This window comes from Gossypium arboreum, chromosome 1 (genome assembly GCF_025698485.1).
Source record: "Gossypium arboreum isolate Shixiya-1 chromosome 1, ASM2569848v2, whole genome shotgun sequence".
Classification (NCBI taxonomy): Eukaryota; Viridiplantae; Streptophyta; class Magnoliopsida; order Malvales; family Malvaceae; genus Gossypium; species Gossypium arboreum.
This window is the reverse complement of record NC_069070.1, coordinates 2,613,979-2,641,087: the sequence shown is the minus strand read 5'-3', so window position 1 is coordinate 2,641,087 and position 27,109 is coordinate 2,613,979. Positions and strand designations below refer to the sequence as shown.

The window sequence follows — 27,109 nt, the reverse complement described above, 5'->3', positions numbered from 1 at the left end:
TTATGCACGTTCATACGAATCAAATACAATAATTAAAACAAAAAAAGCAATGAATAGTTGAAAACCATTAACAGAAACATTTTGCATAATATAAACATTCATAAAGTCAACAACAAAATGACATAGAATTATATACATAAATGTCAAACAGTATTTGCCTTGGTCTCTCAATTAAGCGTGTGATGTAAGAAAGAAAATGATCTTTCTCCATGATGTTAGATTTGTCTTTGGTTCCCCCCTTGTGTCACATACGGATGAAGTTGTTCAGCAAATATAAAACTTCATCCATCCCTATAAACATGTTCCTCATGGACAATTTTATCTGTAAACCAATACCATACCTTACTGCTATACCAATTCTTCTTCTCTCTGCAATTTTCTTAGCTGACGTTTCGCGTAAACTGTGAAAACAATTATTGCCACCAGAGTTATGAGGAAACCACAAACGTTTAACAAAATCTGTACAGCTGATAAGCCATGACGTTCTTGTGAAGCGTCTGCCAATGTTTGTATGAGGGTGCCACTGCAAGAATCAATATGTTAATGAGTTTACGGGGTATGGTAATGATAAGACGTATACAGGAAAGAATGGATAGCAGAACCACCTAACACAGCTCATGCATTTTGCATGTATCATATTTTGGGTATATCTGATTGAATCAGTTATGGTCTTATATCATTCGTTTAAAAGACACCGACTTATGTACATGCAAATATATTGTGATGATCGAAGATTATATGGAAAATAAACAGCCAAGTGTCATAAACACGAGGGCGGAGAGAGAAGTTACGTGTATATCGAAATAAAAATTTCTGGCACCATTCCTACCAAAGATCCCAAGATATAAGGTCCATACTCAACATGTGTTGCAACTGCACAGTAATTATATAAAATATATGGGAATGGAGAGAGTCTGATTAATGCTACAGCTTTAAACTGATGAAGCCAATTTCCTCCACCAGCTGCTCTCAGAAAGGCAGCTTTCTTAGGATATTTTTCTAACCAGCCCTACAAAACACAGTAATAGCAAACAGCTTACTACGCGCACAGTGACAGTCAGGAAGGATCAATGAATAAAGGATCGACAATAAAATCTTAGGATAAGGCACACACTTGAATCCTGTGAAGGAAAAGAGAGCCGATAAAGAATGGCAATGATACACCCACAGCAGCTGCGGAGATGATTAGTAGAAATCCAAAACCATAACCGAATGCCATCCCGGCAACCCACATAGATGGTGAAGAGGGGAGAAATATCGTGGGGAATAATGCCACAGAAGCAAAGATTAGAACTGCCAGCATTGGAGTACTAAAGGTTGCCATCTCCCATTTAATTAAAGGCATTAGCTCCTGCATTCATCATGTCATTAGTCAAGTTCAGTTAGAAAGGGCAAGGATATCTTAACAAGAGATAAATGAACAAACTACACTAGTCTCTCGAATGAAATCATGACTTTAACCAAAGCTAGCATAAAGATCAACAAATTTGGCTAGACACTGCATCAAAAAATGAATTAAACCAAAGTGGCCATTAGTGATTACATAAAAGTTAGAGCTTATTACATTATAGATTAGTTTATCAACAAGTGCCACTTTTGGAATAAGAACATTTCAACTATTCTCTCAATTCTCTCAAACCATAAACTATTGTCATATAAAGAATCACTAGGGTGTGACATTTTGAAGCTAAAGAAGGAAATGAACATGAAAGCATATTCTGGAGGGAAGGAAAAAATTGTTAGAAGAGATACCAATAGACATAGAATTTATCTGAATTCATCCCTCAAAGTCAAAGAAAGAAATACATCTTCAATCACCAGTTTAATATCATACAATCATTAAAATCCAAAAAATCAAGTAAAAGAAAAACTATCTTTCATCCTATTGACAAATTTGAAGAAAAGAAAGAAAACCCAGAATAAACCTAACCATTAACAATCCACATAGATCATAAACAGAACAATGCAACAAAGGCATGAAACTGGGGATAAAAAAAGTATTGACCTTATCCATGAAAAAAGGGCCAACCCATTTGAGAAAAACAGCAACCAGTAACCCTAGAAAGGTAAGTAAAATTCCCAACTTGATCCAGTACCAAATAGACCTTCTCGATTGAGAAGAAAAACCTGGCTCTTTTAACAAAGAATTATTCTCTTCCGCTTCACATTCTTCTAATAATCTCTGTCTCAAACTTACCCTTTTCTCATTAACATCATCATTACCCTCAACTCGTAATTTCAGCTCCGGCACCACTTCTCCTCCCTCATCATCATTGTTATCATCATTGAAAGTCATTGAATTTTCAGAACAAGAACCCAAATTTCCCCTGTTTGGTTCCTGAGAAAATTAGAGAAGGTGAAGCAATAAATGGGTAGATGAATTGAAAAGCAAAGAAGCGTATCAAATGTACCGAAAGCAAGCAAACTTAAACCAAACAAAGCAACGTTTGATTTTTTTGGTTTTTTGATTAATTTAAAAGAAAACCAAAACCCTAACGTTTATTTTCATTCTAATTTCTCAATTTGTCAATGTCAATTGTCACTGAACAGATTTGGGAACCTTTGTTTGTGTTCTTAAGGTGTCGTAATTTACGAAACTGCCATTGGAAGCAACGACGTCGTTCCTAAAAGGTTCGGGTTCCAAAGGTCACAGACCAATATTGCCAACGGTAATCAAATGTGGGTCCAAATCCAACATATCCGACTATCAATTTTCAGCTTAATCGATTTATTTAATTAAATTAAATAAATATTTAAATATTAAAAATATATAAAAAATAAATTGAACCTTTTCACAAATTAATCGATTAAACATTTTGTTTTGAATCGATATTTCAATCGATTTAATCGAAAGATCCGATCCGATTAAAATGAGACGGGTTGTGACGATGACATAGTGGTGAGCCAGAATTAGAGAACAACGCAATTAAAATGGGACGCGTGTGATTGAAAAAGCTGCCTTACAGCGGGCACTACCATGTATACAGCTGCAAGCGAGAGGAATAATTACTTTTTGGTTCATTTAAAAGTGGATTATCATAGCTGGAATATTTTGGGAAGAATATACTTTAATAGGTTTGCCTTTGAAGCTTAAAATATGTACCAAACAATCAAGTTGATATGATTAAGCAACATAACACTTTAAGAACAAACCAACAAGTTATTCAGGATGTCTTATATTATATTAATACTAATCAAAAGATGTTTTCTAAGAAATTATTGATATGGTGTTGGGTTAATTAATTATATAAAGATTTAATATATATTAATACATGGATTATACGCATATATGCATAGAAATTACATATTTAAATATATGTTTATGTTTGTGAAAATAATATTGTTATACCTACCATGTAATGACACATGATAAAACGAATAGCAGTTTGGCAAGACGGTGCTTATGAGTGACCTTTTGTCCCACACCTTTCATAAGTGGCCTTCTGTCTACTCTTCCACAATTAATTATCTATGAATTCAAAGGCCACCTTTTAGTCACTTGGTACGGACTCTCCATGAGGACTACTGAGGGACCACTAGTGCATAACAGTCTTGTATTGTCTTAACAAGAAGAATATTAAAGCAATGCCACACGGTATTATGCATGGCGATAACTAACATGCAATGGATCTACCACCTAATTGACCACCCAGGCAAGCCTATCATTTGTACTGTCAGTGGCATGGCATTATCAAACAGGCGCACTGAGACTCTCCCCCATATATCTCTTGGAGCATGAGGAATAGGGGACCAATCCTTCTTCCTCTCTAAAAAAAAACCTAAGTCCCAACCTTCTCTTTCATTTTTCATTTCTTTTCCTTCTCCTTTAGCATTATATTCCGACTCTCTGCCTATCACAGGTGAACTTGTACTCCAATCACCACCACCTTCTCCTTGTTGATTCCTTATATCAACAAATATATATCATGCAAACATTATCAACTTCATTTAGGTAAAAGTATTATGGAGGCCACTAGACTAGAATTCATTGCATTTTGTCTTCTCTACTAAAAAAATGGGCAAATTGGTCCCTATATATTAGATCAAAGATCAAATTGGTCCTTCTGTTAAAAGTTCCATCTATTTTTGCTATTAAAAAACTAGTTCTTGTATGTCAACATGATGCACACATGACGGGTCATATGTTACAGTCTGATTATTCTTTTAGTCGTACTAGTTTTTAATAGTACAAATGAATAAATTTTTAACATAAATGATAATTTACTCTTTAATCTAATATATAAAGATTAATTTACCTAATTTTTTGAGTAAAATAAATAAAATGTAACCTAACTCCTAATATAAAACCTCCATAAACTTTTACCAGTTGAGGCACGTTAAGTTTCTTGTTTCCATGAACATTAAAAAATATCTATAGCAATCAGTCATTTTCTCATGTTCGGGAGTTACCTTGGTCTAATTACCAAATTGCTAAATTAACAAAAACTAATACTTCCAATCTGTCAGTATTCGACTGTCTGAAATTAGACTTGAAAATTCCCAATTTGAACACATCATTTTAGCCGTACATACATAGAACACTTCAGCCAGACACAATTTAGAAACTTCAATAAAACTCTTTCCAAGTTGTCCATAACATGAATAGTTACAATCAATGCTCTCTTGCTTAAAAGAGAAACAGTTCAACAAAACCAAAATTAAAAATTGAGAAATAAAAAAAATCTACTCTAAGAAGGTTTTGATTTTATTTTGTTAAAAGAATTAAATAAAAAAATAAAATTAGAAAAACAAAAGTTAGGGGGAAATATAGAATTGCTTTATAAATTCTGGATTGAATTTTAAAAATCTAATATATTTCTTTAGATTAGTCTGCGATCGATTCACGATTCGATTCAAATAATAAAAATAGTTTAGAGTAAGTAATATACGTGTTTAATGAAAACTACTATACAAATTAGAGTAGTGAGAGGTTAATGGATTAGGTGAGATAGTAATTAATGTAACATTTTGTAAATTTACTAAAATATGCAATATTTTATTTTAACTTTATCTTTTGTTATTTGAGTTAATTAGTAATGTATCAAGTTGAATTCTACTCAAGTATTAAATATTAGTAGAGATTTTTGTGAATTTATTAAAATAGATAATATTTTATTTTAATTTTAATTTTAATTTTTATTATTTGGGTTAATTAATAATTTATTAAATTGAGTTAATGTAACTTCAGTTCTCACATCAAATTCAATAAAGTATTTAATATTATTAGAAATATATATAGTATAAATACATACACAAATTGCTAATTCTAACATATGATAAAAGGAATACATACACATGATTATGGTTAATTTTGTCTTTATCTAGAATCACATTTTATTAAATTATATTTAATCATAAATAATGATAAAACTATTATTAAATTATTCTAAAATTAGAAGTTAAGAATGAGAGCTCGATTGGCATGGGCATAGTTGTCAATATAAGAGGACATGAGTTTAAGTATATAAAAGCGCATTATCCTTCTATTTATTAGTTAAAATCTACTTATATATAGTAATATTGATTTTGTGTTGGTTTAATAATTAATTAAATTACGAACATTTATCTATTCCTTGCATTGCAAGACAACAAATATGAAGTAAGATTCTTCCAACAACTAGTAAAAGAAAATCATATTCAGCTTTTTCATTCTATAATATACCAAATATTATTGGAAACAAGTTTTTATAATTTCTAATTAATCAACTTATACCAAAACAATAATAAATAATGTAATTAAAAAAACCAAAATCGAAACAAAAATTATATTGTTGGCAACATGAACCGACAAATTGCACACATGACTTGTCTTGAGCCATTGAACAATGTAATCTCCATGGAACACACGAGAGCAAAGCATTGAAGTGATTTGAGAACAAGTTTCCATCTCTTCCACACACAGTCAACATTTATTTTTCGAATTGAAATCATTAGATGTCACCTTCTCCAAGATTTTAATCTTGTTTCGTCAATCGTTCGTAGCATGTTCGGCTGCTAAATCCAAAGCGTTTTTTATCGAATCACCAAGTCCAGCTTGTCTAACAACATTAGCCATGTCTTCCCAATCGGATCGCCGAAAGTTCCAACCTTGAGCTTGCAATCGAATCATATCCTCAACGTTATGAAGAACCTCTTGTCCTTCTTTCGCTTTCAGCATTGCCAAATACTCATGACGCGGCACTACCACTTGTTTCTTGATCATTACAAGCAAGAACAATTTCTTACGTCCCGATTCACGAGCCGCATTGATCATGTCACTACTAACATCCAATATCAAAGACACAACACAATCCGTCGACATTAAGGGGATCGATTCTTTGTCGAAATCGTGTTTTTTCCAATGTAAATTCGTTAACGGGAACGGGATTTTAGCATCGACGAACAAAGAACATATAAAACCCCTCGTCAGTTCATCGACCGGATGCTCGAATTCGTGCCACGAATCGTGCTTCGAAATATAACTCGGAACAGATTTGTCTGGTTTATCCAATACGTAACTCATCTTAATGTTGAGCTTGAAGGTGATGAAAGGAGATTCCAGGGATTGATCGTCTTTGTAAACATTGTAAGGAGTTGCAGAAACGTAAATCTTGGAGTCATGGTTTGAATGGGAGAGTGCCATTAGGTTAACTGAAAGCTAAGAAATAAAAAATAAAAGATTGATTATACGTAATAAATTGTCACAAAGCCTCCTTTTTATAGTGTTTCTAATATCAGTAATCCTTTTCCGTGTAGAAATTGAAATTCCTGTTTCTAATACTAATAATATAATTTAAATTAGTATATAGTAAAATTACACATTAACTCTCTAAAAATGAGAAAAATTGATTTAATTCTCTAAATATTATAAAGATATAAATTATTAAAATAATGAAATTTCATTTTTACTATCATAAAAACATATAATTTTATTCCGGATAGCACCGCCCTTGATTATCAAGTTTAAAGATTAAATTAAACAAAAAATTTTAAAATATCTTAAAAATAATTATCAAATATAAAGACTAAGTTAGCCAAAGAAGTGATTTAACACTAAAAATCAAAGGATTAGGGACACGTCATCACAAAGTGGAGTCACGCAGGGATCACGTGAGAAAACGTCGACGAACGATTTTCCAGTTTTCCACGCCCACTCTCCTCGCTAGCGAGGACCACTAATTTATCGCCGTGGTTTTTCATTTCCTCGGTTCCCTCCTCTCCTTATCCGTCCAAATTGCCGGTCCAAACGTTTCCAGATTCCGACCACCTCTAATTTTCTTTGCTATCTCCACTCCAATTTCCCTCAGATCTCTGGGAAATTTCAGGTAACCTTATCCCTTACATTATTTCATTTTTTGTGGTTTTATTTTCAACTTATTTTCTGATAATTAAATTTCAACTTAATTTCATCTCTCAAGTGTTTAAGTTTATTCAGTTCCTTAGTTTTGGTTTTTCAGAAAGATTATTTAATAGAATGAAAATGAGTGATGATTTAATTGGCAGCAAACTGTTACTTACATTTTAAGGGGAAAGGGCTGTAAATTGTGTAAATTTTAAACAAAAATGCTAAGAGCTCTTGCTGTGTAATGGGGATTATCATAAAAAGAAGAAGCAAAACTATGAAACAGATAGGGTTTTAGATACCCATTTTCATAGTTCAATGGAAAATGTAAACTTGTGTCTGGTTTCATAAGAAATATGTTAGTGCATTGTTGTGTAAGTTACATTGTTGACACTGATTAGTTTGTAAATAAAGATTTTATGCAAGTTAATTGGGTAATGCTACTAAGAATATAAATATATGTGTTTAATTGTTTATATTCACGGGGTTGGAGAATTCGGGGAGTAAATGGATGCTGGTGCCTTACCATGCTGTTCAATTACTGATGCTATGTTGGAATGTGAATAAGCTTGTAGTATATTAGAGGTTTCCGTGAAAATAATTTAAATATTTGCCAAGCTTTGGGTCTATTTTTGTTAATGGAGTACATATATTGTACTAATTCCTGCAAACTGTATATTGATATACATTGTTGTATGGTAAAACAGGTCTCTAGATGATGATAAGTGCTTTTAGAACATGAGGGATTTCATTTAATCTTTGTTGATGTCGGTTTTTCAGATTTGCAAATGAGATTCAGTTCAAGATTCTTCTCTTGCTGTGCTTTTATCCTTTATACTTAATTCTATTATTCATTTAGTCTTTTATGTGCTTTTCACAGTAGTTGCTTTGTTTTAAAGATAATGGTTCGTGGAAGAGATGCCTGCTGGGAGCATTGTGTACTTGTAGATGCAACGAGACAGAAAGTGAGGTGTAATTATTGTCACCGGGAATTCAGTGGAGGGGTTTATAGGATGAAGTTTCATTTAGCTCAAATAAAAAACAAAGATATAGTCCCCTGTGCTGAAGTCCCTGATGATGTTAGAGACCATATACAAAGTATATTAAATACTCCGAAGAAACAAAAAACTCCCAAGAAACCAAAGATGGATAAGACAGTTGCAAATGGCCAACAGAATAGTTCCTCTGCTAGTGGTGGTCTCCATCCTAACCATGGATCTAGTGGCCAACATGGCAGCACCTGTCCATCTTTGTTGTTTCCGCATCCATCGCCTAGTGAGCAGCCAGCAACTGACGATGCTCAAAAGCAAAAGCTGGATGATGCTGACAAAAAAATTGCTGTTTTCTTCTTCCATAATTCTATTCCTTTCAGTGCTGCTAAATCCATGTATTATCAGGAAATGGTGGATGCTATAGCAGAGTGTGGTGTTGGTTATAAAGCCCCAAGTTATGAAAAGTTGAGATCTAGCCTTTTAGAGAAAGTAAAGGGTGATATACATGATGGTTATAAGAAATATAGAGAGGAATGGAAAGAAACTGGTTGCACTGTCTTGTGTAATAGCTGGTCCGATGGTAGGACGAAATCGTTTGTTATATTTTCTGTCACATATCCAAAAGGGACACTCTTTTTGAAGTCTGTTGATGTCTCAGGTCATGAGGATGATGCTAGCTACTTATTTGAATTGCTTGAATCAGTTGTCTTGGAGGTTGGTTTGGAAAATGTAATTCAGGTGATAACAGATAGCACGGCCAGTTATGTTTGTGCAGGAAGACATCTCATGGCGAAGTACAGTTCGTTGTTTTGGTCTCCTTGTGCTTCTTATTGCATCGATAAGATGTTGGAAGACATTAGTAAACAAGAGTGGGTGGGCATTGTGTTGGAGGAGGCAAAGACCATTGCACGGTATATATACAGTCATGCATGGATTTTAAATATGATGCGGAAGTTCACTGGTGGAAGGGAACTAATGAGGCCCAGAATTACAAGATTCGTGGACAATTATCTTACCTTGAGGTCCATTGTGTTCCAGGAGGACAATTTAAAACACATGTTCTCTCATTCAGAGTGGTTATCATCCATTTATAGTAGACGTTCTGACGCTCAGGCTATTAAGTCGTTACTGTATTTAGAAAGATTTTGGAAGTCTGCACGTGAAGCTGTTAGTGTGTCTGAGTCACTGGTTAAGATATTACGGATTGTTGATGGTGACATGCCGGCTATGGGTTATATTTACGAAGGAATAGAGAGAGCAAAAGGTGCTATAAAGGCATATTATAAAGGTATTGAAGAAAAATACATGCCAATATGGGATATAATCGATCGGAGATGGAACATGCAACTTCACTCACCGTTACATGCTGCTGCAGCATTCTTGAATCCTTCAATATTCTATAACCCGAACTTCAAGATTGATTTAAGGATGAGGAATGGGTTTCAAGAAGCAATGCTTAAGATGGCTACGATGGATAAAGATAAAATAGAAATCACAAAGGAACATCCCGTGTACATAAATGCACAAGGCGCTCTAGGGACCGATTTTGCCATCATGGGGAGAACCCTCAATGCTCCAGGTACAAGAAAGTTGCATTTGTCTATGTTAACACTGGTGAAAGAACCATAGGTTTTATATTCTCTATAGCTGAACTAGGGGATGCATTCGACTAATGAATATCTGGTAATTGTAGGTGACTGGTGGGCGAGCTATGGTTATGAGATTCCGACGCTACAAAGAGTAGCAATAAGGATACTAAGCCAACCATGTAGCTTTCATTGGTGCAGATGGAATTGGAGCACGTTTGAGACCGTACATACGAAGAAACGAAACAAAGTGGAGATGGAGAAACTAAATGATTTGGTTTTTGTGCATTGCAATCTTTGGTTACAAACAATATGTCAGGGTAGGGATGGAAAATGTAAACCCATCATCTTTGATGAAATAGATGTTAGTTCAGAATGGCCAACCGAATCGGAACCTTCGGTTCCTCTATTGGATGATTCATGGTTAGATAATTTGCCCCTTGAATGCAGAGGTAGTCCATAACATTGTCAACAAAAATGAAAAAGGATACTACATGTTCTATTACTGATTGTATACATGATGCTGGAATATATACTGTATATTGTCAAATAATTTAATCCATACGCTGTCTGATCAGCAAATATGAGAAGAATATGTATATCTAATATAGTCAAATTCTTCTTATGAGGAGCTAGAAATGTACATTGATATGATATGGTTCAAGTGGGGAGAATATTTATTCTTAAAGCTGAGGTTGTTCTTGTTATTGTTTTTTCCAAGAGAAGGGAAAAAATTCATGTTCTCCAAATCTGATTCTTTGAAAGTAGTTTTTTTTTTTATATGTATAGTTAATTTTATTTTCCAGGTCTAATACCCTCCTCCTCGTCCTCCTCACTCTAATTTTATCTTCTTTGATTAATTTGGATGGAATGTAAAATTTTATTCTTTGATGGACGAAATATATGATTATTTAATGGGTAATTATAGCTAGTTTAAGATGACGCCAAGTAGACCTATTCATGGGTCGGGTTATCCAGCCCGGCCTAAAAGTTCACCCGAAATGTGAGAGGATTTGAACAAAAATATAGACTTAAAAAATAGGCTTGAACAAAAAAAATAGGGCCTGTTTTAAAAAACGAGTTGGGCTTTGAGTACGACATTTTGGCCCGGGCTCGGCTCGAATTCACTAAAGTACAAAAAAATTTATCTTTTTTTGTTTTTTAATATTATTTTCTTATTGTTTTTTTTATTTTGCTACTATTTTACTATTATGTTGCTACTTTGGGTTTTAACATTTTTATTCGGGTCGGGCTTATTATTATTTTTTTATTTTGCTACTATTTTACTATTATGTTGCTACTTTGGGTTTTAACATTTTTATTCGGGTTGGGCTTGGGTAAAATTTTAGGCCCATTTTTCGGGCCAAACCTTAGTCTAAAATTTTAGTTGAGCCCGACCCGAACCCGGCCCATGCACACCTCTAATGCCAAGTGTCTTTTTTAATTATTATTTTATTATATTTTAAAAACAAATGACATCAATTCAAATCTGCTTATAAATTATTTTTTATTCTATTGACTGTAAGTATGATAATTATTCTTATTTAAAAGTACATTTAACTAATCTATTTTCATTTAATTTCCTTGTATGCTATTTGCTATGACTTTAAGGTAAATTTAACTAAATTATAAAAAATTAATGATAAATTATTATAAATGTAACATTTTAGAGAGAATGAAAAAACAAAATATAATATATTAAATAAAATATTAATTTTTCTCATATAATAATAACAATAATAAATATATGGTTAAAATATTATTTGAAAAATAGTTAATCAATTGTAATTATTATTTCATTTAGGCTAAGTAAAATAACTTAGAATCATTAAAATGGGATTAAAGTGTAAAATTTTCACCTTATCGTAGGAATATAAGACAAATAATTATCTTATATCTTGTTAGTGGAGTAAAAAATTTACAAAGCAGATTATAATTGATACAATTTATTTTTATAGTATAATAAAATAATAACTAAAAAGATATTTTCCATCATATAAAAATAATTACCCATATAAAATTACCTAATAAATAAATGATATTGAAATTACTCCAACATATATTTTAGAATATTATCACTATTGAGAATATAATATTAGCGACTAAAGTAATTTTTGAAATTCAAATTAGGAAAGGTAAATTATACAAATAGTCACTCAACTATGTTCGCATTCCTATTTTGATTATTTAATTTTAAAAAACTTCAATTTAGGATGTTTGAATTTGTTCCTATTTATGTCACCCACCATTAAATTGATAGCGAAAAGCCTTTTCTAACTAGTACAATAACACATTTAGTCCTCAATACTTTGCATATTCTATCAATTTGGTCCTAATTCCAAATAATTCAATAAATTTAACCCTTCACATTTTTAAATTCTATCAATTTAATTCTCAAACTTCCTAACCAAAACTTTTAGCTTTTAAAATAGAGGCATTCCACGTCTATAAAGTTGTAACCCCCCCCCAAAAAAAAATTCTCTTAACTAACAAATTGTTTTTCGAGCCAATTCCTGATACCAATGAGTTTATCTTGAAACTTTATTTTCTTCTCTTTTTTTTCATTAATTTTCTTCTAAATGTAATATTTTATAACCTTTTGATTGACAAAATTTTGGCTAAAGAAAGTGGGAAAACCTTAATAAAACACTTTAGATTTACTCTTGTTAATAATATGATATTTCTTTCAAAGTACATAGAAATAGTCCTCAATGTTGGTTCTTGAAATTGGAAACTCAATTCAGAGTTAAAAAATATGAACATTTAAATTTTAATAAGGAAAAATGTGAAAGAATTAATTGAATTTCCTTTTATTACATTCATTATGATTTTTTAATTTTATAAATTGATTAAGATATTATTATGTGTTCTATTTATTTTTAATTTTAAATCCATAATAAGCAATACATATCACTAAAAATTGATTTAGTGTCAAATCATTTACCAAATTAATTAAAAACTAAAAATATGTTAGTCGAGTGAAATTTTTTTATAAATATTAAATTATTTATATAATTTTATCATATATTATAATTTTAAAATTTATATTTTCTATAATTTTTAATGGTGTTTAGTTAATTTTTAACACTAACTTCTTAAAAATATAAACAAAAGGGGTTATGTACGAATTAGGTAATTTCAACCATAGGAAAAACAATTAATAGATGCAGAATGTCTCTATTTTAAAATCTGAAAGCTTTGGTTAGGAAGTTTGAGGATCAAATTGATAGAATTTATAAATGTGAAAGGTTAAATTTATTGAATTATTTAGAATTAGGATCAAATTGATAGAATATGAAAGTATTGAGGACTAAATGTGTTATTATATCAGTTAGAAAAGAGGCTTCTGTTATCAATTTAACAACGAGTGACCAAAATAGTAAAAAAATTCAAACATTAGTACCTAAATTGAAAATGTTTAAAGTTGGGTAACCAAAACATGAACACGAACATAATTGGGTGACTATTATTAGAATTTATCCAATTAAGAAATATTATTCTGAATTTTTTTTTGGTGAATTACAATAACAAGGCAAAACCTAAACAATAAATACGACTAGCGCAACTCGAATCCAAGCCACACCTAGGGCGATGAACACTTTAACTATCAGGCCATTATCATGCTATCACATGGGGTTGTATTCCGAAATCTTTTGTTATTGCTGGAACGTACAACGACTTTAACCTAAATGCTATTGAACAAAATTAACCATTGGTTCAGTGTTTGATGTATATTTTCACCTAAAAGGCAACGACTGGATAAATTTTGAATGGAAACTGATTTGGTATTTTCATCTTTTCATTATAATATTTATTTCAAAAAGAGTTTTATATATTTAGGATTTTATATGTATTGATATAAAATAAATTTGAAATACTTTTAATTTCAATTAAAATTATAAATTAAAATAATAATTTAAAATGATCAATTAATTTATTATTAGATATTTAATCCCAAAAATTATTATTAAAGTTAATTTATTGTAAAATATTAAATATATTATATGAAAAAATTTGTAAATTATCATTACATTTTTAGAAAAGTAGTTAGCAAATCAAACGTGATAATAAAAACATTCGAGGACATTTTGATTTATACCAAACATTGCAAAATAACTTTCCTAAAAACCGCATTATAAGGAATCACATTTTGTTAGAATCATAACATGGAAAACACCAAATGCTACCTAATATTAAAATAAATAAAATAAAATTGAATTAATGAAAAATATTGTCCATTAAGTGGTAAGTAGCTCTTATTTAGTTATCATTTTCCACACATTTGTTTTGTAAAAAAAAATCTATCGATTGTTTTTGTTTTAGATTATCAAATATGTGTAAAAAATTCAATCATTGGAAAAATTTATTTTCATATTTGTGTTGTTAACAATTTATTAAATATCTAACCTATCAATGAAAATTATATCGCTTTGGGAAACAATTTTGGAGATTGGATCGAATTGGATTACCCTATTTAATCCCTTGAATCGTGGATATTAGATTGAATTGAAACACTGATTACTTAGCTGTTAAGAGTCCGTGTTTACATTGTACTTTATTATTATATTACTTAAATTTAAATATCAGATTTGAACCTAAAATACCCAATTTGAAAAATCGATTGACAAACTCGAATGATTCAAATTCAAAACAATTCGAATTTAAACAATCCTGAATTTGAAATGATCCAAAAACAAAACTAACCAAACCTAAAATATAAACTTAAAATGTTCAATTTTTCAAAAAAAAATCTAAATTCACTCAATTGAAAACCAAGTAATTCCATCTCTTAAGAAATATGGGAATCATTCAAACTAAAAACTAAGGTTATAGGTTACGAGTTTGAGGTTCGAGGTTCAAAATTATGGATTTGAAGTTCAGGATAAAAAAAATTATCAAAATTATGTGTTGATAACATGAAAAAAATTATTAAAATATCATTCAATAATTAAAAATTATTAAAATTATTAAAGACAAGTTTTGTTTTTATATTTTTAAACTGATTGAGATGACTCCACCAATGAACGACAAAATAGATAAAAGATCAAAACATTTTCTTTTCTACCATCACAATCATTGTTAACACTCCCTAACAACGAAAGGCAATCGAACACATGCCTCCAAGTATCCAGCGAATGGTCCAAGCTTATCTTTCCATATACTATATCCTTATCGTTCTATATACCATAAAAAATTCAGCGGTTTAACGTAGTGTTTATTTACCTTATCCCTTAACTATAAGGTTGGGGTTTGGTTCTCGTTTATGGGGATAGAACACATTTCATGACTAACTATATAACTTTTCAGATACCATCCACGACAAGAAGATTAGCTATTTCTATCAGCGGTGAATACTTTGGTTTCAACCAAAAAAATACTATAAACGCAAAATGAATTTAAATTATTTAAATTCAAGGTTATCTGTCTAGGTTCATTTTGAACTTGAATTTCTAAATTTTTATTTTTATTTTTTTATCTTACTGACATGGCAGTGCCAAATCAGCATTCATTAGTTGATTTAGTGACCGTTAACAATCACCTTAGTAATTCTAGGAACAGATAATCAAAATTAGTTAAAGGATTGATTTAGTCAATTTTGTAAGTTTAATGTCTCAATTGAGTCTAAAAAAATCATGATTATTTTCAATCAAACCAAATTGTTTAAATTAAAATAAAAATCTGATTGAATCAATGGTTGAATATTTTGGAAAAAAAATAGATTAATTGATTTATTTTTCAAAATAGTTTTTAGAGGTTATGATTAAACCAAATTTCAGAGCCTAAAGACTATATGAGACCAAGTTCCAGCCAAGTCATCCATAGTTGCCCTCTAGTTAAATCTCCTAAATAAAATCATGTCTACTTTCTTATCACTTCACTACTTTTTTTATTGTGAATCATCATCTTTTTTCTCTAGCTCCTCCTAGAATGTTGCAGACAGCTTACTCCTTGTATCCATGGCTATTAGATTTGAGCAAGCCGAGAGATGGACTCTTTCGCGCTGTCTTATCCTTTGTCATGGTCATACTTGCAATTTCACTTTGGCACCTATGGTCCGTTAAGAAGTCCAAGAAGATCGTCGCTCAGTTGCCGCGAGGCCCTCGAGGGTTGCCGATAGTGGGATATCTTCAAATTAAATTATGTGATTTTAATATTTGAAATATCATATATATATTCAAATTAAATTTTTAAAAAATTATATTAATTATTTAAAAATATTTAAAATTTATATTTCATATATAGTAATATTAATGAATTTAAATATAATTTAAATTAATTTAATTTTAAATTTTAATATAATTTCACAATAACATCAAATACTTCAAATAAAAAATTACAAATTCTTACAATAATTTTTAAAAAATAATTTTAGCCTTCAGATTTCACCACACATAGTTAATCATATGAACAAAAAGGATAACTTAGATGTGTGATGACTAACAATTTCTTTTTATTGCCTAATTAAAGGGATAGTGTTCACACATAAAGTAGGGGCATACCTATACTATACATGTACAGGCTACATTCAAAGGAAACTACTCAAATAGAAGTAGGGGCATACCTATACTATACATGTCCGCACTCCATTCAAAGGAAACTATTTAAATAAAAGCCTACTACTTAATCTTTGGAAGCCTGAACTCAAGTAAATTTTACGAGTAAACATCTCTTAATCATCATAACAATTATGAGAATTATACCTCTACTAAATATATGAGTAAATATGTCATATCATATTTATCAAATATAATTTATTTTGTAATGATAAAAGTGAGAACCAAAACAATAATATTGAAATACAATAACTAAAATTAATCAAAATTAAAAATATTTTAAAATTTTAGTTATCATATTAAAATTTTTCTCAAAGTTGAAGTACGAAATATTCTTTTATCCAAACCAGTTGCACTGTAAATCATGGTCCCTTTTCAGCAATAATAAACACAGCACTTCGTGATAAACTCAGTGGGTTCACATTAAAATTTCTTGGTTTTCCTCCCAAAGCAACAAGATGTTGCAAACAGCTTGCAGCTCGTTTTCATGGCTATTGAATGTTGGCAACCAGAAAGATGGACTGTTCCCAGCATCTTTCTCATTTCTGGTTGCCATATTGGGAATTTCACTCTTGTACTCATTTTGGAAGGCAAGGAAACCGATGGCTCCTTTACCACCTGGTCCCCGTGGGTTGCCAATCCTGGGGTATCTTCCATTTCTTGGATTCGATAATCTCCATCTGGTCTTTACGGAGTTGGGTGGAGTTTATGGTCCCATTTACAAGCTTTGGCTTGGGAACAAGCTAACCGTAGTAATTAGCTCTCCATCGCTTGTAAAAGAAGTGGTTCGTGACCATGATATAGCATTTTCAGAGCGAGAACCTCCCATTGCTGCACAGATTATTACCTTTGGCTCCAATGATATTGCGTTCGACTCTTACAGCAGTCCCAGCTGGAAAAACAAGCGCAAAGTTCTCGCGACCGATATGCTAAGCAACGCTAACCTTAATGCCTGTTATGATCTACGACGAGAGCAAGTGATGAAAATGGTGGAGGATGTGTATGAAAACGTTGGCAAGCCAATTGATATCGGCGAATTGGCATACTGTGCGTTAATCAATTTGATCGGAAAGATGGTGTGGGGAGGCGCACTCCGAGGAGAGAAAGGGACTGCGGTTGAGGGTCGCTTCAAAGAGATTTCTTCGCAGATGATGGTGTTAGTGGGAAAACCAAACATTTCCGATATTTTCCCCGCGATTGCATGGTTAGACATCCAAGGTATCAAGAGGGGAATGAAGAAAATCCGTCAATCGTTCAATGAACTTTTAGAGTCTGTGATTGAACTCAGAATGAACACGGTGACTGAGAAAGAAACGAGTGAACAAAAATTCGACTTCTTACAATTGCTCTTGGATTTACACAAGAACCAAGATAGCCCTTCATCACTTACGATGAATCAAGTAAAGGGCCTTCTCATGGTAAGATTTTATGATTTTTAGCTATCATACATTATTTTTCCTTCTTTAATTCGTTTTGAGTAATTGGTGGTTTGTAATAGGACATTGTGGTAGGTGCAACAGATACTACTTCAACTACGACAGAGTGGGTAATGGCAGAGGTAATGCAACATCCAGAAATAATGGAGAAAGTGAAGAAAGAACTAACTGATGTTGTTGGGGTAAATGACATCATTGAAGAGTTTCACTTGCCTAATTTAAGTTACCTAAATGCAGTGATAAAGGAGACCTTCAGATTGCATCCACCTCTGCCCCTTCTTATTCCTCGTTGTTCTGCTCAATCACTCACCGTGGGTGGCTATACCATTCCAAAGGGTAGCAAGGTGTATTTAAACATGTGGTCCATTCACATGGACCCCAATATTTGGGACAACCCTTCAGAATTTCGACCCGAAAGGTTCTTGGATGAGCCTGGAAAGTTCAATTTTCTTGGAAATGATTTTCGATATATGCCATTTGGGTCAGGAAGGAGACTTTGTCCAGGCATAACCCTAGCGGAGAAGATGTTATCTTTCATATTGGCCTCATTGCTGCATTCTTTTGAATGGAAATTGCCCCAAGGCGAACAGCTTGACCTTTCCAGCAAATTTGGAATTGTTATAAAGAAAAAGAACCCTTTACGTCTTATTCCCATACCAAGATTGTCTGATCATGTGCTTTACAAAAAGTAATGGCTATAAACTATTATTATTATATGTATCTCCTTTTGCAAATTACTATCGTCTATTAATCCTGGCATGTCATCTAGGACTGAGATATCAACTACTCTAATGCCCCATTTTATTGATATCTTTTATTTGATTGAATAAAGAAAGAGCTATTAGTTTGATGATTAAGAGTTAATGAATTTGTCCTTGAATTTAATTCCCTTCCCTTAATTTTTTTTGTCCAAAATCCTAGCTATATTGTCCCATGCTGTAACTCTAGATATAAATATTATTTAATTTTCTGTTCAACCTCTTTTGATCATTTATTCTTTTCTCTTTGCCGTCCCACCCTCCTCTCTTCCTCTCATTCTTCAACTTTTCTTCTTTATCCTTGCCTTGCCGCTCCTAAAACCCTAATTTTTCCATCTTTGTGCCGCCTCTTTCTTCCCTTCCTCCTCCACTTGTGGCCGCCGCACCCCATTGATCGTCTTCTCCTCTCGTTTTCTTTTAATTTTATTCATCTCTTCACTTCTCTGTTGTGGCTGGACTTTATTGCTGATTTTTTGCCATTGCCGCACATATTTGCTCTCTTTTCCTTCATTTTGTTGTCGCAATCAGCCTCCTGTCTTGGCCGGTTGTGGTGTTCAATCGTTTTCTGTTGATTCGTTATCTCGTATCCAAAAATTATTGAAATGTCATTGTTAACACTCCCTAACAAAGAAAGGCAATCAACACATGCGTCCAGCAATGGAAATCAAAGTTGGAAAATTTTGACCACATCCAGCGAGTGGTCCAAGCTTATCTTTCCATATACTATAATCTTATCTTTCCATACAACATAAAAAATTCAGCCGTGTAGTGTAGTGCTTATTTACTTCATCCCTTAATTATAAGGTCGGAAGCTTAATTCTCGTTTATAGGAATAGAATATATTTTATGACCAACTGTATAAATTTTCGGAGAGTATTCATGACAAAAAATTAATTAATTTCAACTAAAAATACTATAAAGACAAAATTAATTTAAATTGTTTAGATTTAAAATTATCTGTCTAGGTTCATTTTGAACTTAAATTTTAATTTTTATTTTATTTTTTATCTTATTGATATGGTAGTGCCAAGTCAGCATTCATTAGTTGATTTAGTGACTGTTAATAATGGTATTAGTAATTTTAGAAACTTACCATCAACGTTAGTTAAATAATTGATTTAGTAAATTTTGTAGGTTTAATATCTCAATTGAGTCTAAAAAAATCATGATTATTTGAACCAAGCTGAATTGGTTAAACTAGAATAAAAATCTGATTGGATCCATGGTTGAATATTTTGGAAAAAAAAGAAGGATTAATTGATTTTTTTTTTCAAAATAGTTTTATAGGTTACGATTAAACCAAATTTCAGAGCCTGAAGTCTATATGAGGCCAAGTTTCAGCCAAGTCATTCATAATTGATTTTGTCCTCTAATTAAATCTCCTATATAAAATCATGTCTACTTTCTTATCACTTTCATTATTTTTTTATTGTGAATCATCATCTTTTTTCTCTAGACCCCCCTAGGATGTTGCAGACAGCTTACACCTTGTATCCATGGCTATTAGATTTGAGCAAGCCGAAAGATGGACTCTTTCGAGCTGTCTTATCCTTTGTCATGGTCATACTTGCAATTTCATTTTGGCACCTATGGTTCGTTAAGAAGTCCAAGAAGATCGTCGCTCAGTTGCCGCCAGGCCCTCGAGGGTTGCCGATAGTGGGATATCTTCCATTTCTTGGCACCGATAATCTTCACCTGTCCTTCGCCGAACTGGCTGCAACCTATGGTCCCATCTTCAAACTTTGGCTTGGCAGCAAGCTATGTGTCGTAATTAGCTCACCGGAACTAGCAAAAGAAGTGGTTCGTCACCATGATGTAACATTCTCTGAACGAGATCCACCCATTGCTGCACAAGTTGCTAGCTTTGGTTGCAATGATATTGCATTCGATTCTTACAGCAATACTCGATGGAAAAACAAGCGTAAAGTTCTTGCAACCGAGTTGCTTACCAATGCTAGGCTGAATGCTTGTTATGGTCTACGAAGAGAACAAGTAATGAATGGCCTTAAAGATGTGTATGAAAATGTTGGCAAGCCAATTGATATTGGGAAATGGACATTTTTAGTGGCATTGAATGCGGCCATCAGCATGATTTTGGGAGGTGAACTCCCAGGTGAGAAAGGGGCCACCATTGAAGGTAACTTGAAAGAGAATTCGTCTGAATCAATGGTGTTACTGGGAAAACCGAACGTCTCCGATTTTTTTCCGGCGATTGCACGGTTTGACATACAAGGTATTGAGAGGCGAATGAGGAAAATCAACCAACAGTTCAATCGACTTATTGAATCTATAATTGAAGTGGCCATTGATAAGGAAAAAGATAAGAAGAGTAGTGAACAAAAATTAGGCTTCTTAGAGCTGCTATTGCATTTGGAGCGCAATAACAACGAAGATAATGCATCACCTCTTACGATGGATGAAGTCAAGGGTCTGCTCGTGGTAAGTTGTGAATTTGGTTTTCATTTTTTTAATTTATTAGTTTTTAATTTGTTTAATTTTTTGAATTTTAAATTTTTTTAATATTACACTAAAAATAACTAATAGCATAATTTTACCTTTGTATAAAATTGAATATTAACAATTTTCATGTTAAAACAAACTAATTTAACAATTTTAATATCTATAAGCATGAGTTTTAACGATTTAGATACCCTTTATTGGTAAATATATTATTAAATTGACATTAAAATAATAATTTATTAATATCATTATGTGATAATAATAAAAATTAATATGATAGTATATTAATGTGAAATTAATTAATTTGATCGTATCTTTTAAAAGTTCTATTTAAAAAATAATATAATATATTATTAGTTAATAAAATTATAAATCTATAATATCATTGAATATAATTGGATAAATTAAAAATAAAAATCAAGTTTTTAATTAAATAAATACAATATATATATATATATATATATATAAATATGATTTTATTTTAAATATGTTAATAATTAATAATTTTAAAATAATTTTTATATAATTAATAAAAATTAAATGTGCGAGACCAACATTATATATATAAAAATAATATCAATATATTGATAATATAATCTACAATGTATGAATTTTTTATTTATCCTTAATTTATATGTAAAAACTCAAAAGAAAATAAATATATTTTATAATTAAATTAAATATTATTTTTATAAATATTAATTGCATCTAATTAAATTTATTCAATTCAACACAAATTCCAACTCAACAAATATTTTGACTCATATCTATTTGAGAAATTAAGATGAAGAAAGTTAATTAATTAAAATTTAGTATTTTTTATTATCTATGTTTCTTATTATTTTTTAAAATTTATAAAATTTATAAAATAATTATAATTACTTATACCAATTAAAACTAATATTTAGCACTATAAATATATGCATATGTTTCCATTTAAAATAATATTTACAGAGTTAAATGAAAAAAATAAAATTTTAGTGTTATGTACTTAACATATGAATTAGTATATATAAAATAAATAAATTATAAAAAATATTAATATAATTATGTAAATTTTAATAAATTGATATTAATATTCAAACTATAATAAATTTTTGTATTGTTTTAACATTAAATAATATTAGTATAAGTTAATTAAATATTTTTAAAAATATTTTGTAATTATATTATTATTTTTAATTCATTAATGATTTTAAATAAAATTAATGTTTTAAAATATTAAAAATTAATATAGCCAACCGACCTATGCATCTTATGAAAATAAAAACTAATTATTATATATATAATATACCCTTTTATCTTTGCTTTCTAGTTTGGGTAATTAATGCTATTAATTTTGAACTTTTAGGATATATTGGTGGGTGGTACAGATACTACTACAACTATGGTAGAGTGGACAATGGCAGAGCTAATGCAACATCCAGAAATAATGGAGAAAGTGAAGAAGGAATTAAGTGATGTTGTTGGGGTAAACAACACCGTTGAAGAGTTTCACTTGTCTAATTTAAGTTACCTAAACGCTGTGATAAAGGAAACCTTCCGACTACATCCAGCACTACCGCTCCTTATTCCTCGATGTCCGGCCCGATCGGTCCATCTCAATGGCTATACCATACCAAAGGGCAGCAGGTTGTTCATAAATATTATGAGCATTCATAGGAATCCTCGTATTTGGGAGAATCCTTTAGAATTTCGACCGGAAAGATTCTTAAATGATCCTGACAATTCAAATTATTATGGAAATGATTTTCGGTTCATGCCATTCGGGTCCGGAAGGAGAAAGTGCCCAGGAATACCCTTAGCGGAGAAGCTATTGTTTTTCATATTGGCTTCATTGTTGCATTCTTTTGAGTGGAGATTGCCACACGGAACAGTGCTCGACATGTCCGGCAAATTTGGAATTGTTATGAAGAAAAAGAAATCCGTACTTCTTATTCCTACACCAAGATTAACTAATCTCGAAATTAATTGTTAAAAACGTAAAAAAGACGATGATTAAATCTATTAGCAGCATTTCAATAATTAAGTTTAGAATTTGTTAATATGTCTCCTTGTTTTAGATTTAATGCGTTTTAAACTATAATTGTTGTATCTCTTTCCATCATTTACGTGGTTCATATTATTGCTACTCTCGATTTGAAGTATTGTCTTTTTATGTTGTAGGTATTCAATATATTTTGTTAATAAAACACATATATTACATTGAATTTAATTCGAAAAAATAAAAAATCAATTTGAATAAAGATGATCTAGAGATTTTTAAATAGAAATTATAATTATAATTATCTAAATCAAATAAAAATTAAATAAAATTACACAAAATCAAATTAAATTTTATTTTTATTAATTTATAATGAAAAATAAATCAATTGAAAATTAATATTTGTCGGGACTTACAATCTCCCTTGAACTTGATTTGAAATCAATTTTAAATAATTTTAATTTAATTTTGGCATGAAATGGAGTAGATATTTGGATATCTACTTGTGCTTTTTTTAAAAATAATAATAAAATAAAAGTTTTATTTTAAATAAAATAAAATTATGTTTTTAGAAAATAAAAAAATCAGTTTTAAATAAAAAATCATGTCGGGGATTGGGTGAAAGATCATTTAAATTCAAAGCCCAAAATGTTTTGTTTTCCAAGCACAATTTTTAATGTTAAACCAAATTGGTTTTAGTCTAGTCAGAGGCCGAATTAGGAACAATATCAATATCAATCCCTTTTATTTCCCGTTTGCTTCAGATTTTGAAATCTTGAGTGGTAAATTTGCCAATTAGGCCTCTTTGCCTTTTACATTTTGTGTTTTTCAAAATTAAGCTTCTTTTTAGTAAAAGATCACACTACATTTTTATTTTTATTTTTCTGAAATTAGATTTTTTTAAAGTTTTTAATTTTAATTAGTTTTTTTCTTTCCTTTCTTTATTTTATGATTTGAATTTTAAAATTTCAATTTTACTCCTTCTAATGAGAATAATTTTTTTGCAATTAAATAAATTTAGTCTTTTCTTTATTATGCTTGTTAAAATTTATTTCCATACTGTTTGCAAATTTTCTTCTTTTTCTTAATGCATTTTGGTTGAATAAAAAAGTATAATTTTTTAATGAAAAAGAGTGAAAAATAATAAGTAAATAACGAGCTAGTTATAAAGTTATATAATTATATTCCATATTTAATTTTTAAAAATATTCAAAGTAAATTTTATAATTTAAATTTAATATTTAATTTTTCAACACCTGACTTAAAAACTCTAAATAAAAGTTACTGATTATTTTATTTATTTGAAAAATAATTTTTTAAAAATATTTATAAAAAATTATAAAAAATCATCAAACAAAATTGACAATATTTCTGAATTATTATCAATGTGTCGAAAGACATTTACCATAAATGTAAACAATATCTTTAAAGGATAACGTATGTGTGGCTGTCTCCACATTTGTATTTTGTCCACACACCAGACGTGACTCACCCCACCCCTCTATTAACTCCACATAAACTTTTCTTTTACATAAATTATGAAACTAAAAACAGCACATTTATAGAAAAATTATGTGATTAATTAAATTGATATTAATTTTAAAAAATTGAATCAATTGTGTTAAAAAGACCTTTCTCAAAGTTTACCTCATTTGTATTTTGTCCACACACCACACATAACTTATTCCTCTATTAACTTCAAATAAATTAAATATTAAAAATTACATAATTAAGCTATTTAATTTATGAAATTAATCTCTTTTAAAAAAATTGACAAATTGATAAATATTAGTTGCAATGGTAAAATTAATAGAACCTTATAAAAATACGGGTTTAAATTTTGGTGATAAATTTTAATATGAGTAGTTACGAATCCTGAACATGAACAATAAACTATACATGAATATTCATTGTTAGAGTATAGAGATTGTTAGTCTGTTATTATTCTGTTACGTAGTCTGGTATGAAATTGGTTAAGAGCAGTTACTCATATACAAGTATATAAACTATAGTATTGTATTGATTCAAGCAGATAAGAATACTAAGCAATATTTTCTGTATTTTCTAATCTTTCAATATTGTTCTCTGTTTTACATAATAATCTAGTTACTAACGTGGTATCAGTCGCCTATTTTCCTGGTATTTGCTTCCGCTACCGATCCATGGCTAATTCAACAGATTACTTCTGCTGGTCATACTAGTCCGTTTTCCAGCTCACGTTTCGTTCAGTCATTTGCGCGTCATGACACCGTGAAATTGGATGAAGAGAATTTCGTGCAATGGCAGCAACATGTTAGTTTAATCACAGAAGGATATGAGTTGCAAAGATATTTAGAGGGCACGTTACTTGCTCCGCTTAGATTTGTGGCATCTCCAGAAGGTCTTTTAACTCCGAATCCTGATGCGTCCTTGTTTGTTCAACCAGATAAGTTGCTCGCCTCTTAGCTTCTATCTACGATTAGTACTTCCTTATTGTGTTGTTTATAATTTCTTTCAAATTGTTTAAAAAAAACTGTCAAGACTCAATTATTTAATTCATGATATCCAATATCTCTTCCCCTACTTGTTTGAGTGGCCATATTCCCATTTCAAAGAAAAAAAAAATCCCATTTCTGGTTTTCATTTTAATTGAGTGGATGAACTTAGTTTTAGCTTGCATTGTTTTGACTTTACGCATTTCTTGTCGGATCGAGAGCAAACGAAAAGAGGAAACGTCCAAGTGAATCTTCACCATAGCGACTTCTCCTAGAAGAATCCAAAATTGATAAGATATCAGTTCAGTCGACTGCATTTACCAAGTATTTTGTTTTTGTTTCTGGATTTGAGTTACCTGTTTGAAGCGTTATCGACTTTTGATTATTGGTTCAATGTATTATTTAATACTTGAATTTAATATATTTTTAATGTGGTGTATGTATTATTTTTGTTCAATCTAGTATTTATATTTGATAAAAGTTATATATTTCGATACCTAAAGGTAATAGGGTTAACTTTTAAAGTTTAATTCGAGTTTTAGAGTTTTACGAAAATTTATTAAAGCTATATATTAACAATTAACTTTTATCAAATTAACCCTAAAACTCAAACTAAATACTAAAATATTAGCACTGTTACCTTTAGGTATTAAAATGTATAGCCACAATTATCACATTAGACAGAAAACATATGTACTACATTTAAAAAGTATCAAATTTAAGTACCAAATTATGTATTAAGCCTAATATTTATATATCGAGATTATGTATGGTTTGTATAATGTGTAATTGTATTTATATGTATGATATGAATGCAGTATATTCATAAATTTTGAGTTTGAATCTGATCAAGCGTGTTTTTCTAAATTTTATATGATTTAAAATGATAAAAAATCCTCTCATAATAATATTTATTAATTTATAAAGGAAGAAGTTTTAGTAATTACTCAACTAAGTTGAGACTTCCTTGATATGTGATAGCTACATAGTCTGCTTTTTGAATATAGTATAAATTAAAAAATTTATATTTCATACATCATAATATTAATAAATTTAAATATAATTTAAATTAATTTAATTTTACATTTCAATATAATGTCACAATAACATTAAATACTTAAAATAAAAAAATACAAATTCTTACAATATTTTTTCAAAAATAATTTTTAGCCTTTAGATTTCTCCATACAGTTAATCATATGAACAAAAAGATAACTAGATGTGTGATGACTAACAATTTCTTTTATTCTATAATTAAAGGGTTAGTGTTCACACACAAAAGTAGGGGTATATCTATACTATATATGTACGCACTACATTCAAAGAAAACTACTCAAATAAAATCCCTTAATTATTATAATAATTATGAGAATTATACCTCTACTAAATATATAAATAAATATGTCATATCATATTTATCAAATATAATTTATTTTTGTAATGATAAAAGTGAGAACCAAAACAATAATATTGAAATACAATAACTAAAATTAATCAAAATTAAAAATATTTTAAAATTTTAGTTATCATATTAAAATTTTTTC

General features: G+C 30.3%; 4 protein-coding genes across 6 annotated transcripts; 3 read left to right on the top strand and 1 right to left on the bottom strand.

Annotated features, from left to right (window-relative positions):
- LOC108480519 (uncharacterized) lies at positions 1 to 2,580 on the bottom strand. Its single transcript, XM_017783546.2, has 4 exons — positions 2,006 to 2,580; positions 1,115 to 1,351; positions 792 to 1,009; positions 1 to 523 (listed from the first exon to the last, which is right to left on the bottom strand). The coding sequence occupies exons 1-4, from the start codon at positions 2,294 to 2,296 to the stop codon at positions 349 to 351; spliced, it is 921 nt and encodes a 306-aa protein (XP_017639035.1). The 5' UTR covers positions 2,297 to 2,580; the 3' UTR covers positions 1 to 348.
- A 4,454-nt stretch (positions 2,581 to 7,034) lies between these two features.
- Positions 7,035 to 10,648, top strand: LOC108480909 (uncharacterized). Of its 3 annotated transcripts, none has more exons than XM_017784044.2 (3): positions 7,035 to 7,304; positions 8,221 to 9,892; positions 10,007 to 10,648. In XM_017784044.2, exons 2-3 carry the CDS (start codon positions 8,224 to 8,226, stop codon positions 10,360 to 10,362), a joined length of 2,025 nt encoding a protein of 674 aa, XP_017639533.1. In that variant the 5' UTR covers positions 7,035 to 7,304; positions 8,221 to 8,223; the 3' UTR covers positions 10,363 to 10,648. The 3 variants fall into 3 exon arrangements, with proteins under 3 accessions (XP_017639533.1, XP_052882133.1, XP_017639532.1); XM_053026173.1 differs by having other exon boundaries at positions 8,205 to 9,892; XM_017784043.2 differs by having other exon boundaries at positions 8,202 to 9,892.
- A 6,157-nt stretch (positions 10,649 to 16,805) lies between these two features.
- On the top strand, positions 16,806 to 18,753 carry LOC108481336 (cytochrome P450 71AU50-like). Its single transcript, XM_017784482.2, has 2 exons — positions 16,806 to 17,871; positions 17,952 to 18,753. Exons 1-2 carry the CDS (start codon positions 16,912 to 16,914, stop codon positions 18,579 to 18,581), a joined length of 1,590 nt encoding a protein of 529 aa, XP_017639971.2. The 5' UTR covers positions 16,806 to 16,911; the 3' UTR covers positions 18,582 to 18,753.
- Positions 18,754 to 20,003: 1,250 nt separating this feature from the next.
- LOC108482257 (labd-13Z-ene-9,15,16-triol synthase, chloroplastic-like) lies at positions 20,004 to 23,317 on the top strand. The gene is made up of 2 exons (XM_017785375.2): positions 20,004 to 21,086; positions 22,459 to 23,317. The coding sequence occupies exons 1-2, from the start codon at positions 20,115 to 20,117 to the stop codon at positions 23,083 to 23,085; spliced, it is 1,599 nt and encodes a 532-aa protein (XP_017640864.1). The 5' UTR covers positions 20,004 to 20,114; the 3' UTR covers positions 23,086 to 23,317.
- Positions 23,318 to 27,109: the final 3,792 nt, after the last annotated feature.

Coding starts and splice junctions, on each gene's coding strand:
- LOC108481336 (XM_017784482.2), top strand. CDS start 16,912: ATGTTGCAAACAGCTTGCAGCTCGTTTTCATGGCTATTGAATGTTGGC. Junction 17,872..17,951: donor AAGTAAAGGGCCTTCTCATG/GTAAGATTTTAT, acceptor GGTTTGTAATAG/GACATTGTGGTAGGTGCAAC.
- LOC108480519 (XM_017783546.2), bottom strand. CDS start 2,296: ATGACTTTCAATGATGATAACAATGATGATGAGGGAGGAGAAGTGGTG. Junction 1,352..2,005: donor GCCCTTTTTTCATGGATAAG/GTCAATACTTTT, acceptor TGATGAATGCAG/GAGCTAATGCCTTTAATTAA. Junction 1,010..1,114: donor TTTTCCTTCACAGGATTCAA/GTGTGTGCCTTA, acceptor TGTGTTTTGTAG/GGCTGGTTAGAAAAATATCC.
- LOC108480909 (XM_017784044.2), top strand. CDS start 8,224: ATGGTTCGTGGAAGAGATGCCTGCTGGGAGCATTGTGTACTTGTAGAT. Junction 9,893..10,006: donor GAGAACCCTCAATGCTCCAG/GTACAAGAAAGT, acceptor TGGTAATTGTAG/GTGACTGGTGGGCGAGCTAT.
- LOC108482257 (XM_017785375.2), top strand. CDS start 20,115: ATGTTGCAGACAGCTTACACCTTGTATCCATGGCTATTAGATTTGAGC. Junction 21,087..22,458: donor AAGTCAAGGGTCTGCTCGTG/GTAAGTTGTGAA, acceptor TTGAACTTTTAG/GATATATTGGTGGGTGGTAC.